This window comes from Manis javanica, chromosome 2 (assembly GCF_040802235.1).
Source record: "Manis javanica isolate MJ-LG chromosome 2, MJ_LKY, whole genome shotgun sequence".
Classification (NCBI taxonomy): Eukaryota; Metazoa; Chordata; class Mammalia; order Pholidota; family Manidae; genus Manis; species Manis javanica.
The window spans coordinates 102111932-102125481 of record NC_133157.1 but is presented as its reverse complement, the minus strand read 5'-3'; the positions used below and the strand labels follow the sequence as shown (position 1 = coordinate 102125481).

Genomic DNA, 13550 nt, shown 5'->3' with positions numbered 1-13550 from the left:
GAAAGAAAATTGACTCAAAGTAAATTCCTTAGATGAGGACTTGGCCAATCTGCTGGAGGCTGACCTTGATAGTAGCTCTTCTTTTCCCTCAACTACTGAAAATTTCTCCTAGAAGTGCTTTACTCCTTACTGGTGAGAGCTTCCCAACACAAACATAGGAGGATGAATCTGAGGAGGACTCTGAGAATTACTGCTCTGAAAACAGAAAAGTCTAAAAATTGATACAATCTCTAACATGGGAAGACCTAGAAACCCTTCTCTACTCAGTACATTTTTCCTACACAACATCCCCCAGGCTGATCAGCCTCAATGTGCCCACGGTCAGTGATGGAAAAGCCACAATGCAGTGACAGAGTACAGTCGAGCTGCATGCAGAAGTCACTGTTACCAACTTATTCACTACAGTGCTCATAAACTTGGCAGAACTCACTGTGACTTCCTGCACTGATTCTAGCTTCTCCTTCTGGAGCTCTCAATCTCTAGTCCCTCCCACACTTGAACAATTCAAGGTACAGAAACTTGGAATAAAAACACTGCAAAATTTCTAGTGTGACCTCTCCCACTGCATGTGCTGGAGAGACCTGGATATGTACTTTTCTTCGCTCTACATCGACCTCCACTGATACCAGGCTAGAGACTGAGCTGACTGGAATGAGGGTACAGGATAGGTGAGTAGGAGGGATTTAGCCTATTATTCCAAATGGACTTGGAGAATTTAAGGAACAGCCAGAAAGCAACTGTGGCCAGAGCCAAGTGAGCAAGATGCAGAATGGTAGGAATAAAGTCAACAGGAAGAACACACAGGCCCTGGTAGAACACAGTGAGCCTTGGGGCTTTATCCTGAGTATGGTGGGTGGCCACTGAAGGGCTTTGAACAGGGAATGACAGGAACTGTTTAACATTTCTTTAAAACACCTCTGCTGTTCCTATATGGAGAATTGACTGGAGTGGTGCAAAGAAGAGACTGGAGGCCGATTAGAAGACTTAGAAAGCCATCTAGGGAATCTTTCGTGGTGATTATAAGTGACATTCCATTAGGGCAGCAGTGAGGGGGATTTTACATGTTTTGAAAGGAGGACATATAAGCCTGATGGGCTGGATGTGGATTAAGAAGGAAAGAGAAAAGTCAAAGTTGACTTCTAGTTTTTAGCCTGAGCAACTGGGTGGGCCATTTACTGAGATGAAGGAGGAGGCAGGAACAGATTTCAGGAGGAAAGTTCAAGAGTTCTGTTTCACACATGTTAAATTTGAAATGTTTATTAACTTTCAATAGAAATGTTGAATAGAAAGACATAGAAGGTGGAGCTTGAGGAAAGAAAATTAATGTGGGAGGACAGATGGCATTTAAAGCAAGAGATCACAAGAAACAACATACAGCATAAATGTAGAAGGTGGCTGAGGACTGAGTCCTAAGGAATGCCAACTTTTGGAGACCATAAAGAAGAGTAGACAGCAAAGGAGATTTTATGTTTTTATGTGTATCTTACGCTTTCAGGTGTAAGAGGGATTGGAGATTTAGAGTTCTGGAAAGACATAGCTAGAACTGAGGGGGGGGGAAAGTAACAGAAATTTCTGCCTAATGTACGGAGCTATAGAGAACAAAATCGGGTAACTTCTTATTCTTCCTCAAAAAGCAGTGAGAATTATTTTATATCCACAAACTACAGAATCCACAGCTAACCATCATAATCTTCTTCAGAAACCAGCTTTCAAAGTCACGTGCCTACTCTATATCTGATTCCTGACCTATTAACTGAGTCTGGATGGTGCATTTCACGTGTCAGCTGTTGAATTACCCCAACCGTGGCCTCTGGAATGTGTCCTAGCTTTTGATCCAAGTTCCCACCCCAGCTAACAGTGTCTAGTTGCCCAACACTGACAAGGAGGCACGCTGAGATCATGTTCCTCAGAGCTGCCAAAAGTTCCTGGCATGTGATCAATGAAGCACACAATGAGTGAGTGTTCAGCCATTAATCAGGTGACAGAGAACAACTGACACATTAGGGAACTGTAGAATAAGCCAGATTAAGGCTGAAACAGGGAACAGGAGGTTGTACTCCAGGGCTAGTCACTCCAGGGAAGTCTGCTCTACGTCACCCAGTGTGATCAGCCAACTTTTTACCTGAAGAGTTGAAGTAATCTGAAGTTTACCATGTGTCCGTGGATTCAGGATTTCCTGGAAGCTGGTAGCATGACAAACCAAACTGTAGGTACTGCAAACTATGGGCCCTGTTCTTTCTGCCCTCAGGGTTAACCTAGAGATGTCTATTACTCTCCCAGCCTCATCTATAAAGGGAATACCAATTATCTCACAGGTGTTTGTGAAGATTAAATAATTAGATCATTGTACATAAAGTATCTGGTACATAAAAAGTGCTCAATACATCTTAACCATTCTCATTTGTATTTTAGATGACCACAAAATAACAGTCAGCCAGCTGAATGATAAAACATGCCTCTAAAAACAACACTTTTATTGCTCTTCTAATACAGAATAAACGGTTTTTTGTTTTTATGTGTAAACCATTATATGAGCAATAGAATTTTAACTTGTCCTGCAAAAACTCTCCATTTTTCTAAAGCTCCCTACCAAGGTTGACACAATTATGTTACACAACTGAAAAGTAATGATGTAAATTCTATTAACATGAGATTGATAACCCCAATTCTTGGTGAATATATGTCACCAAGCAAAACAGAACTCTCCAAACCTAATAATTATTCTACAAGAATCATTCAGGCCTGGGTCTATTATTTTGATTGTCTATATCCTTTAAGTATAATGTATTTCTATTTCCCATTAAGAAATATAAGTTTAATTAAAATCATTAAAGTTGGCAACAGAGGCAGGAAGCCATTTATAAGACCAGCAGGGCTATTTTACTTTTATTAAGGAAAAGTTATATAATAGTTTCAGCAAACTAGAGTTCCCTTCTTATAGTCTTTTAATATTTATAGAAATTTAAAAGAGTTACAATGCTAGAGTTCATTTTGGAAACTGAGAATTTCTATTATCTGACAGCAATCAATTATTTTAGCTCTATTATAGAAATGGGTATTTAAGAGTTATGTTCATCTTTATTCACACTCTTTTTAACAATAGGTCAACTGTGTCTAGTACTTGACCTAGAAGCTCAACTACATCTGAACAAAACCACACTAAGGGGGTCTCAACTCCAAACCACGGAGCCACACAAGCTTTTTTTTTTTTAACACTGCATTAAAGAAAAGAACAAGAAAAAAACAGTGCACTGAGAACCATTCAAAGGTCCAGCTTATGTTACTAGAAAGCACTTTACTAAACTACCAAAGAACATACAAGTACTTTAAAGGAATCAAAGAGCAAGTCTGTAACCAAGTACAAGGAGATGTTCAGTGACACCATGCCAATGTCCAAGAAGTGAAATCCCACACCTCCTATGAACCGAAAAATAAAACCTATAGTTACATATCTCCCTGCATCTCTATTTTATGGTATCTGGATTTTTTAAAGGTAATTAATAATTTTCTTTTTTCAAACTAATACATAGAAAAACTACTTCTAAATATAATTTTCAAATAAATAAAACTCCTTTTTTCCTGCTTTAAGTAAATTTTTATTTTGGAATAATTTTAGATTTATAGAAAAGTTACAAAGATTAACTAGAGTTCCTGTATAACCTTCATCCAGTTCCCCCTAAAGTTAGTATCTTACATAATCATGGTTTTATCAAAACTAAGAACCTAACATTGGCACATTACCATTAGCTAAGCTACAGACCTTATTTAGATTTTACCTGTTTTTCCACTAATGTCTTTCTTCAGTTCTAAAACCCAATATCCAGGGTAGTATATTGCATTTACTTTTTTTTTTTTTCTACTGCTTTAAGTTTGGGAATGTGCCAAACTCGTGTGCTTATTTAAACTGGCCTCATAATTATTATAGATAGTAAGCCTTCAGCTCTCTAGAAATTATGACTTATTGGTATATTAGGAATATCATTTAAATATGCTACTGTTAAAACATTAGTTTTGATTGAGGAGAACCTGAAGAGGAAAAGAGGTAAATCACTGAAGTAAGATATGCCTCACTGCCTACTTTATTAGGAACCTAAGATATTAAATTATATAGTGTTTTAGAAATTTGTCTTCAAAAAATGATTGTCACTTACCTATTTCCCAAGGCTTCATCAAAGAGACATAAGATATATGGTAAATCCTTTTAGTTAATCCTATAATAAAATACAAAGTATTATTATAATCATACTCAGGTAATCCATTTTTTTAAATTTTATTTTGTTATCATTAATCTACAATTACATGAAGAATATTATGTTTACTAGTCTCTCCCCTACCCCAAGCCCCCCCCACAAACCCCATTACAGTCACTGTCCATCAGCATAGTAAGATGTTGTAGAATCACTACTTGTCTTCTCTATGTTACAAAGCCCTCCCCTTTCCCCCACCACCCACATTATACATGCTAATCATAATACCCCCTTTCTTCTTCCCTGCCCTTATCCCTCCCTACCCTCCCATTCTCCCCAGTCTCTTTCCCTTTGGTAACTGTGAGTCCATTCTTGGGTTCTGTGATTCTGCTGCTGTTTTGTTCCTTCAGTTTTTCTTTTGTTCTTATACTCCACAGATGAGTGAAATCATTTGGTATTTGTCTTTCTCCACTTGGCTTATTTCACTGAGCATAATACCCTCTAGCTCCATCCATGTTGTTGCAAATGGTAGGATTTGTTTTCTTCTTATGGCTGAATAATATTCCATTGTGTATATGTACCACATCTTCTTTATCCATTCATCTACTGATAGACACTTAGGTTGCTTCCATTTCTTGACTATTGTAAATAGTGCTGCAATAAACATAGGGGTGCATCTGTCTTTTTCAAACTGGGCTGCTGCATCCTTAGGGTAAATTCCTAGAAGTGGAATTCCTGGGTCAAATGGTAAGTCTATTTTGAGCATTTTGAGGAACCTCCATATTGCTTTCCACAATGCTTGAACTAATTTACATTCCCACCAGCAGTGTAGGAGGGTTCCCCTTTCTCCACAACCTCGCCAACATTTGTTGTCTTTTGGATGGTAGCCATCCTTACTGGTGTGAGGTGATATCTCATTGTGGTTTTAATTTGCATTTCTCTGATAACTAGCGATGTGGAGCATCTTTTCATGTGTCTGTTGGCCATCTGAATTTCTTCTTTGGAGAACTGTCTGTTCAGCTCCTCTGCCCATTTTGTAATTGGATTATTTGCTTTATGTGTGTTGAGGAGCATGAGCTCTTTATATATTTTGGATGTCAACCCTTTATTGGATCTGTCATTTACGAATATATTCTCCCATACTGTAGGGTACCTTTTTGTTCTATTGATGGTGTCCTTTGCTGTACAGAAGCTTTTCAGCTTGATATAGTCCCACTTGTTCATTTTTGCTTTTGTTTTCCTTGCCTGGGGAGATATATTCATGAAGAAGTCACTCATGTTTATGTCCAAGAGTTTTTTGCCTATGTTTTTTTCTAAGAGTTTTATGGTTTCATGACTTACATTCAGGTCTTTGATCCATTTTGAATTTACTTTTGTGTGTGGGGTTAGACAGTGATCCAGTTTCATTCTCCTACATGTAGCTGTCCAGTTTTGCCAGCATCAGGTAATCCATTTTTATCAAACATGTAAAAACTGCTTTCCTTTCACTCCCAAATTTCATTTTTAATTACTGTATGATATTTTTATTAAGAACAAAAGAACTAATTTAAGGGAGAATAATTCCATAATGTATTAAACATCTCTAGCATGCAAAATTGAATAAAAGTTTTAAAATAAATAGAAAATGTTCTAGAAAAAAAGAAATGCCACAGTGAATAAAACTAAGAATGCTTCACGTTCTCTTCCATGTTCATAATGCTGTGGAAATTACTAAACAGTCACAAACAAGTGAATCATACTGAGGGCACAGCGTTTTTGACAGGGAAATAGTAATCAAGAGTTTTGGGATTAGGAGATTTTTGAAAAAATTCACATGGTCTTCTAAAGTGTCCATGTGTGTCAGTTTGCCTAACACAGTCCCAATTTATGCCCATTGCCCTAGTGTCCCACCAAGTTTTTATTATTTGTCCTGGAATTTCCACTTTCCAGTGATTCGTTGTTTTGTTTTATGGTAGCATGCTAATAGGCCAGGACTTTTACTTCTAGGCTCTACCCATGATCTTATCAAGCAGTGTGAAATGCATGTGCAGTGAATCCAGTTGCCAATTTTCAATAACTGATCAAATATAACCTTGTTTTATGTGTCTGTTTAAAGACACTTCACTAATATATATTGTTGATTCACTTACATTGAACACACAGTCATGTGGTTAAATGTAACATGTGGTTAAATCTGAAAAACTTGAGCTGTAACCCATCTCTGGATGGGCTGTAACTAAAATATGATTCTGAAAGCCAGCACTCAAGCCACTTTCAGAAAAAGGAAATGCACTAGGACAGGAGTAGCTAGGAACAAGCTAACTCCTTCAGTCCTGGGTAGAAGTGAAAGATATATTCAATGCTGCTGCCCCTGCTAATGACAATTTTAAAGACACCAATTTAAGAAAATAAGATAGAGAAGATGTTTTACATATTATTCTATAAAGCATGACTTTTCATTTAGATCAAATGACTGCTTTTTGTCTCTCAGTTCTGATTACAAATTATCTCATTTATATCATCAAAGTTAAGTGACAGCTGTTATTTTTTTGGTTCTGTTAGCAGAAAAAATTCACAACTAAATAATGAGAACTTCCTATCATATCAGGAGATACATCAAATAGAAAAATTAGTTAATTCCAATAATGATTTGATTCTTTTCATCCAATTCATGAAATCAAAGTAAAGCTTTTGGAAGTTCATTTTGTAAAACTTTCTATAACTGCTATTTAAGCTCAGTTAAAAAGCTCTACAACAAAGCTAAATGACAGTTTCATTACTCACAGTAGCTAAGTTTCATAAAGTCACCATGAGCACTGAATTAGCGAATAGCAAGCTATTGTTCTTAGAGGAAAGGAGAGTTAGGTTTCTGTGAGGCACTGGCCACAACATTTTCATTAACTGATCAAATATAACCTTATTTTATGTGTCTGTTTAAAGACATTTCATTAATATACATTGTTGATTCACTTACATTGAACACAGTCAATAGCACTAATTTGTGCCTGAATGAAACATTTAAAATATGCATTTTCTTCATAAAACATGTCATGTCACAGGCTTCTTGAACTTAGGAACAATCATAACATTTCAGCACTGTGTTTGGGGGCCATTTTAAACAGATCACCAATAAGAAGCATGAAAATGCAAAAAATGTGGCACCATGAAAAGTATACTTGTTTGCAGCATGAGAATAAAAAGAGGGCAGAGAATTGCCTTGTTTTACCCTCAGCTGGGAATGTGTGAATTGAGCAACCCAAATTTTTTTTCACTCCGCAAATGTCCATGAGTGACTACAGAAGTGCCATGAGTACTGACTTTGGGTTTATGAATAAATTTCTGTGAGTAGGAGAATCCACAAAAACAGAATCTGTGAGTAATGAAGATAAACTTATTTGTTTGTACAGTGATAAATAAAAATTTTGGTCGTGTATAGAACCACAGAATATAAAACAGTGTTCTTATTAATTTAAGAGTTATGGAATAAACTTGGACATGGCTGTGATTCACATATCATTTACACTGGACCACAAACGCTGCAATATACTAATAAAGTAGAAGCAAACGTTTAAAAATTGCATCCTCCAAAGATGTGATAGTCTACCAATAGAAATTTCCAAATTATTAAATATACATCAACATGCACACATAAAGAAACAGAACTAAAATATTTTATGTGACAAAGATGATGCTGAGTAAAAAAAAAAATACAGCATGGCAGGATGTTTTCTCTTTTTGCTACATATCTTGAAAATCTTTGGGGCTTTTCTAAGACTCACTTTGTAAAATCATCAATAGCACTAAACTTTTTCAATCAAGCAGTCTAAATCTTGGCTTCATTTTGTTCAGTCACTTGGGAATCTTGAATTCAAGATTCAGTTTACACAGAGAACTTTTTTTTTTTAATCAGGTAAATGTATATTACATACTAGGATGAATTGAACTTCAAAATGCTTACAATCTAGCAGCATCTAAATTTGGTAAAATGTTCAAAAAATTTCCAAATAGATACAATTTATTTGACAAGCTTTGTCTTCTAAAAATTTTGTTGAGTAATGGTACTCTATTGAGAGTAAAAAAAAAAGACAGTATCTATGAAAATACATGGGCTGAAATATTTTCATATTAAACTTATAAAAACCAAAATTTAGAATAACCTCAAGTTAGGAGAATTTGCTTTGAGCATTTACCAGGTTTCTACTACAGAGATATTATGTTCTCAAATTTAAAAAGTATGATTTACAGTGAAGAGTAACTATTGAAAAGAGTCAACAACTTTAAGATTGGCAACCATAAAATGAAACTATGAAGAAGACAATTTTATGAAACAATTAAAAATAATACAGCCATGTTTCAAAACATTTCTTTCAGAAAAATAGAGATACAATATTACATATAAATTATGACCAAGAATCTAAATGATGTGTATGAACTTCTACTGCGAATTCCATTTATATTTTTTTTTACGTTGAGAAAAATCAATATGGAACAGTTTTGGTTTTATGTACATGGAACTATGTTAATATTTTTCAGAAATAGATATATTTTTAAAACAACTTAATAGGACTATAAGTTTATCAATATGATTAAAACAATTTATCAGTCAGTAAAATTATGTAACTTTATTATTTTTCAGTACTCCTTATTCTCAAGAGAATCTGTCTGAACAATAAATTAAATGGTTAACCTGATTGTGTTAGTTAATTTTATGTGTCAACTTGGCTAGACTATGGTGCCAGCTGTTTGGTTTAACCCTAGTCTACATGCTACTGTGAAGGTCTTTGTGGATGTGATCAACATTTACAATCAGTTGACTTTAAATAAAGCAGACTCTCCATAATGTGGTAGGCCTCATCCGATAAGATGAAAGCCTCAAGAGCAAAGACCCAACTTTCCCAAGGAAGAGGCAATTCTGTCTCAAGACTGAAACATAAAAACTCTGAGATTCCAGCCTACTATACTATCCAGCAAATTCTGGACTCAAGATTGCATCACCTCTTATGAAATTAGCTGCCTGGTGGCCTGTCCTACAAATTTCAGACTTGGCAGCTCCCACAACCACATGAGCCAATTCCTTAAACTAAGCTCTCTCTCTCTCCTTGCCTTTCCTTCTCTCTGTCTCACCCTTTACCTCTGCACAAAAGATGTGATAGTATATGGTTTATAACATCTCCTACATAGTGTGTGTATATGTTTGTGTGTATATATAGTAGTATATATAGAATATCTATCTACATATAGTATATATATATAAAACATATATAGTAGCATGTGTATCAAGATTAGGAAGTATCAAGAACCCCACCCAATGGAAGCCACTCCCTGATCAGAGTAGAAAATGAAAGTGTTTTATTTTAGGAAGCACGCAGTTAAAAATCATGAACATTACCTTTGAAGAAGAATAAAACCTCAGGTTCTATGGGTTACACCTTCCTACACCAGAATGACCCAATAACCCAGCTTTGAGAGAACAGGGTCATGTCTTAGTCCTCTTGTACCGCCTTTTTAGCAGGAAGTCTGAGACAAAGGTACTCTAGAATGTTGCTAAGTGAATGCTTTATGTTGCTAAAAAAACAATGTCTTAGAAGACACTGTCAGTCCTAAGTGCTTCAAGATGGTGAAAGTATATGCAAAAGTATGTTTTTAATGTTTTCAGGAATCATGTTTTTAGCAGTATTATTGTTGTCATTCTGAGACTGTTGTGCAACATGGGATAAAAATAAATGAGTAATTATGGGATTTTCTAATTCTATAATCACTTATGTCCTTGAAAACTAGGATTCTTGGCACAGAGGAAAGAAGATACAGAAGGAAAATTTATGCACTGTAGCCTACAGTTTTAACTGGACATATCAATATGATCTTTGAGGTATTTTATCTTAAATATGTGCATATATTTCTGAGCTGTTTACAGAAAATCCTAAAAACAATGACCAATTCAGCATCAATGAGCATCCCTTAGAAACCAGGGCTTCTTGCAGAAATAGCTGATTTTAGAACTCAGGAGGCAACTCAAAGGCTCTCCCACTGGCCAAAATGGAACAATTTCAGCTTCATTAATAATAATAATTGAAATGGATTAAAACCCATCAAATATGTTTAATTCTCATAATTTTTTTAAATTGGTCACTCTCAAGAGATTATAAAGAACCAATTAATTATCTTTAAATCCACTAAAATTAAAGGAGAAAATCCATAACTTATCCTGTTTTTCCCTTATGAAATATATCACTGGCCAATACCTAAACTCCTTTTTCTATGATAGCATTCCCCAAACCATATACACATTTAACAGTAAAAATTGAACTCTTACCTAGCTAGGAGAACAGAAGCACAGCCTTTGACTAGTAAGTGGCTTATGCTGACCAAGGGGTGAAATGATGCTGAAAGGAAAGAACAAGAAAATAAATTTGAGCAGACATCAGAAGTTGTACATTAGAAAATAGACTTCACACAGTCAGTTCAGTCAAGTCACTAGAAACAGGTAAACAACCAAGAGAGCAACATTAACCCCCAACCCTAAGATTAACAGTTCACAGAGTTGCTACCTAATGTGTTATCTAAATGTCCACTTTTAAATAAATACTACAAAAATGTGCAAAGAAACAGCAAAACCATTTGCAGGAAAAAAAGGCAATCAATACAAGCTGACTTTAAAAGGGCCCAGATGTTAGACTTAACAGATATATGCTTTAAATCAGCTATTACAAAAAGTTCACAGAATTAAAGGAAACCATGTATAAAGAATTAGAGAAAAGTATGATGACAATGTTCCATCAAATATAGAATATCAATGAAGATACGTAAATTATTTTAAAAAGAAACAAATAGTAACTTGGAGTTGAAAAGTACAAAAACTGAGATGGAAAATTCACTATAGTAGCTCAAAAATAGATTTGAACTCACAAGAGAACTTAAAGATAGATTGATAGAAATGCAATTTGAAGAACAGAGAAAAAAGAATGAAGAAAAATGAACAGAACACCACAGAAACAGAGAAAGGAGCAGAAAAAGATTTTAAAAAATGATAGCTTAAATCTTCCCAAATTTGATGAGAAACATTATTAATCTATACATCCAAGAAGTTCAACAAACTCCAAAGAAGATAAATATAGAGATAAACACCAAGACACAATATACTCAAAATACTGAGAGACAAAGACGAAGAGAAATCTTGAAAGCTGCAAGAGAAAAATGACTCAGGACATAAGATTAGTAGCTGACTTTCCATCAGAAGCAGAGGAGACCAGAAAGCTACAGGATCAAATATTGAAAGTACTGAAAGTAAAAAACTGTGAACTAAGGATCTTAGCTCTAGCAAAACTATCTTTCAAGAATGAAGGTGAAGTCAAAACATTCCCAGAAAAAAACTGAGATAATTTGTTGCTAGGAGATCCACTTTACAAGAAATACTAAAGAGACTTCTTCAGGCTGAAAGCAAATGACAGCAAATAGTAATTTGAATCCATACAAAAAACAGAGTGCCAATGAAGGTAATTATGTATATAATTATAAAAGGCACTGTAATTGCTTGTTTCTTCTTCCCTTTCTTAACTAATTTAAAGGGTAACTCAATAAAATAATATGCATACAACTGTTGGGCTAATAACATACAGAAATTTTGTATTTGACAATAACAACACAGAAGCAGCAGGTAAAAGCAAGGCTATATTGGAATAAGAACATAACACTATTCCACAGAAATATGTGAAAAGAATGAAAAATAGAAAAGCTAATATAACTAACTCTATAAATAAGTATTTGCTCTCTTTTCTTCTCTCAGCTTCTTTAAAAGATGTAAGATTTTATAGAGTAAAAATTATAATAATATATTGTTCAGGTTCTACAATGTAAGTGCTAAAACTATAAACCTCGTAAGAGCAAAGCAGAGCAGTAAATCTTTATGACCTTGGATTAGGCAATAATTTGTTAAATATGATACCAAAAGTACAGGCAACAAAAGAAAAAAATAGAAAAACTGGGATATATCTAAATTAAAACCTTTTATATCAAGAAAATGAAAATACACACAGAATGGGAGTAAATAATTATAAAGCACATATCTAAAAGAGAACTACACCAGTAATAAAGAGCTCTTACAACTCATTAATTAAAAATAAGATAATGAGCAAAGGATTTGTATAGATTTCTCCACAGAAAATTTACAAATGGCTAGTAAGTTCATGAGAAGATGCTCAACATCACTAGGGAAATGAAAATGAAAATAATATATTTATGGTCAATTTGATATTCAATGAGATACCACTTCATACACATTAGGATTGCTAAAATCAAAAAGAGAGATAATAACAAGTATTGATGAAGATGTGTACAAATGGTGAGAATTTGGTGGGACTGCAATATGGTGCAACTACTTAGAAAAACAGTTTAGCAGTTTCTCAAAAGATTAAAACACACAAGTACCATCTGATGCAACAAAAAACATGAACCCACCCAAAAGCCTTGCAGATAAATGTACATAGCAGCATTATTCATAGTAGCCAGTAAGTGGAAACAACCTAAATGCCCATCAACTAATGAATGGATAAACAAAATGTAACATATCCATATAATGGAATAGTATTTGGCAATAAAAAAGATTGAAGTAGGCTGTGCTACATCAAAAATGAACCTCAAAGCATTACATTAAGTGAAAGAAGTCAGATACAAAAGGGCACATACTACTGTATTTTTCAGTTTACATGAAAAATCAGAATAAGCAAATTTATAAAGACAGAAAGTAGATGAGTAGTCGACAGGGTAGGGGTGGGCAAAGGCTGCTAATAGGTAAAGGTGGGTTTTTTTGGTGTAATGAAAATGTTCTAAACCTAGATTGTGGCGATGGCTGTACCACTCTGTAAATATACTAAAACCACTGAATTCTATGCTTTAAACGGGTTAATTTTATGCCTTGAGAACTGTATCTCTAAAAAAATGTTTTCATTTTGGTTAAAACCAAACTGTAGTGACTCCAAGAAGGAACTAGCAGTTACCAAAGGGGAGGGGTGGGGGAGGGCAGGTGGGGAGGGAGGGAGAAGGGGATTGAGGGGTATTATTAGTTCACATGGTGTGGGGGGAGGTCACAGGGAAGACAGTGTAGCACAGAGAAAACAAGTAATGACTCTGGCATCTTACTACGCTGAGGGACAGTGACTACAACAGGGTATGGGGGGGACTCAATAATATGGGTGAATGTAGTAACCACATTGTTTTTCTTGTGAAACCTTCATAAGAGTGTATATCAATGATACCTTAATAAAAAATAAAAAATAAACTGTAGTGTCTAAGGAAGCAAATTAACTCCATAAATAATTTTTAAAAAATGCAAGTGATTACTATGAAAATTAGGATAATGGTTGTGGGAGAAAAGAGGTTGTGATTCAT

General features: G+C 34.8%; 1 protein-coding gene across 7 annotated transcripts in view; it reads right to left on the bottom strand.

Annotated features, from left to right (window-relative positions):
- Positions 1-13550, bottom strand: part of ZNF438 (zinc finger protein 438) — a 208797-nt gene that overhangs the window by 146973 nt on the left and 48274 nt on the right. For 3 of the 7 annotated variants that reach the window (XM_073228979.1, XM_073228978.1, XM_073228988.1), the window contains one exon: positions 4152-4211. The exons of 3 other annotated variants lie outside the window; for them this stretch is intronic. In XM_073228979.1, coding sequence (XP_073085080.1) covers positions 4152-4170 — 19 coding nt within the window. In that variant the 5' untranslated portion in view covers positions 4171-4211. Of the gene's footprint in view, positions 1-4151; positions 4212-10479; positions 10550-13550 lie in introns of all 7 variants that reach the window. One more of the 7 variants, XM_073228980.1, reaches the window with a different exon arrangement.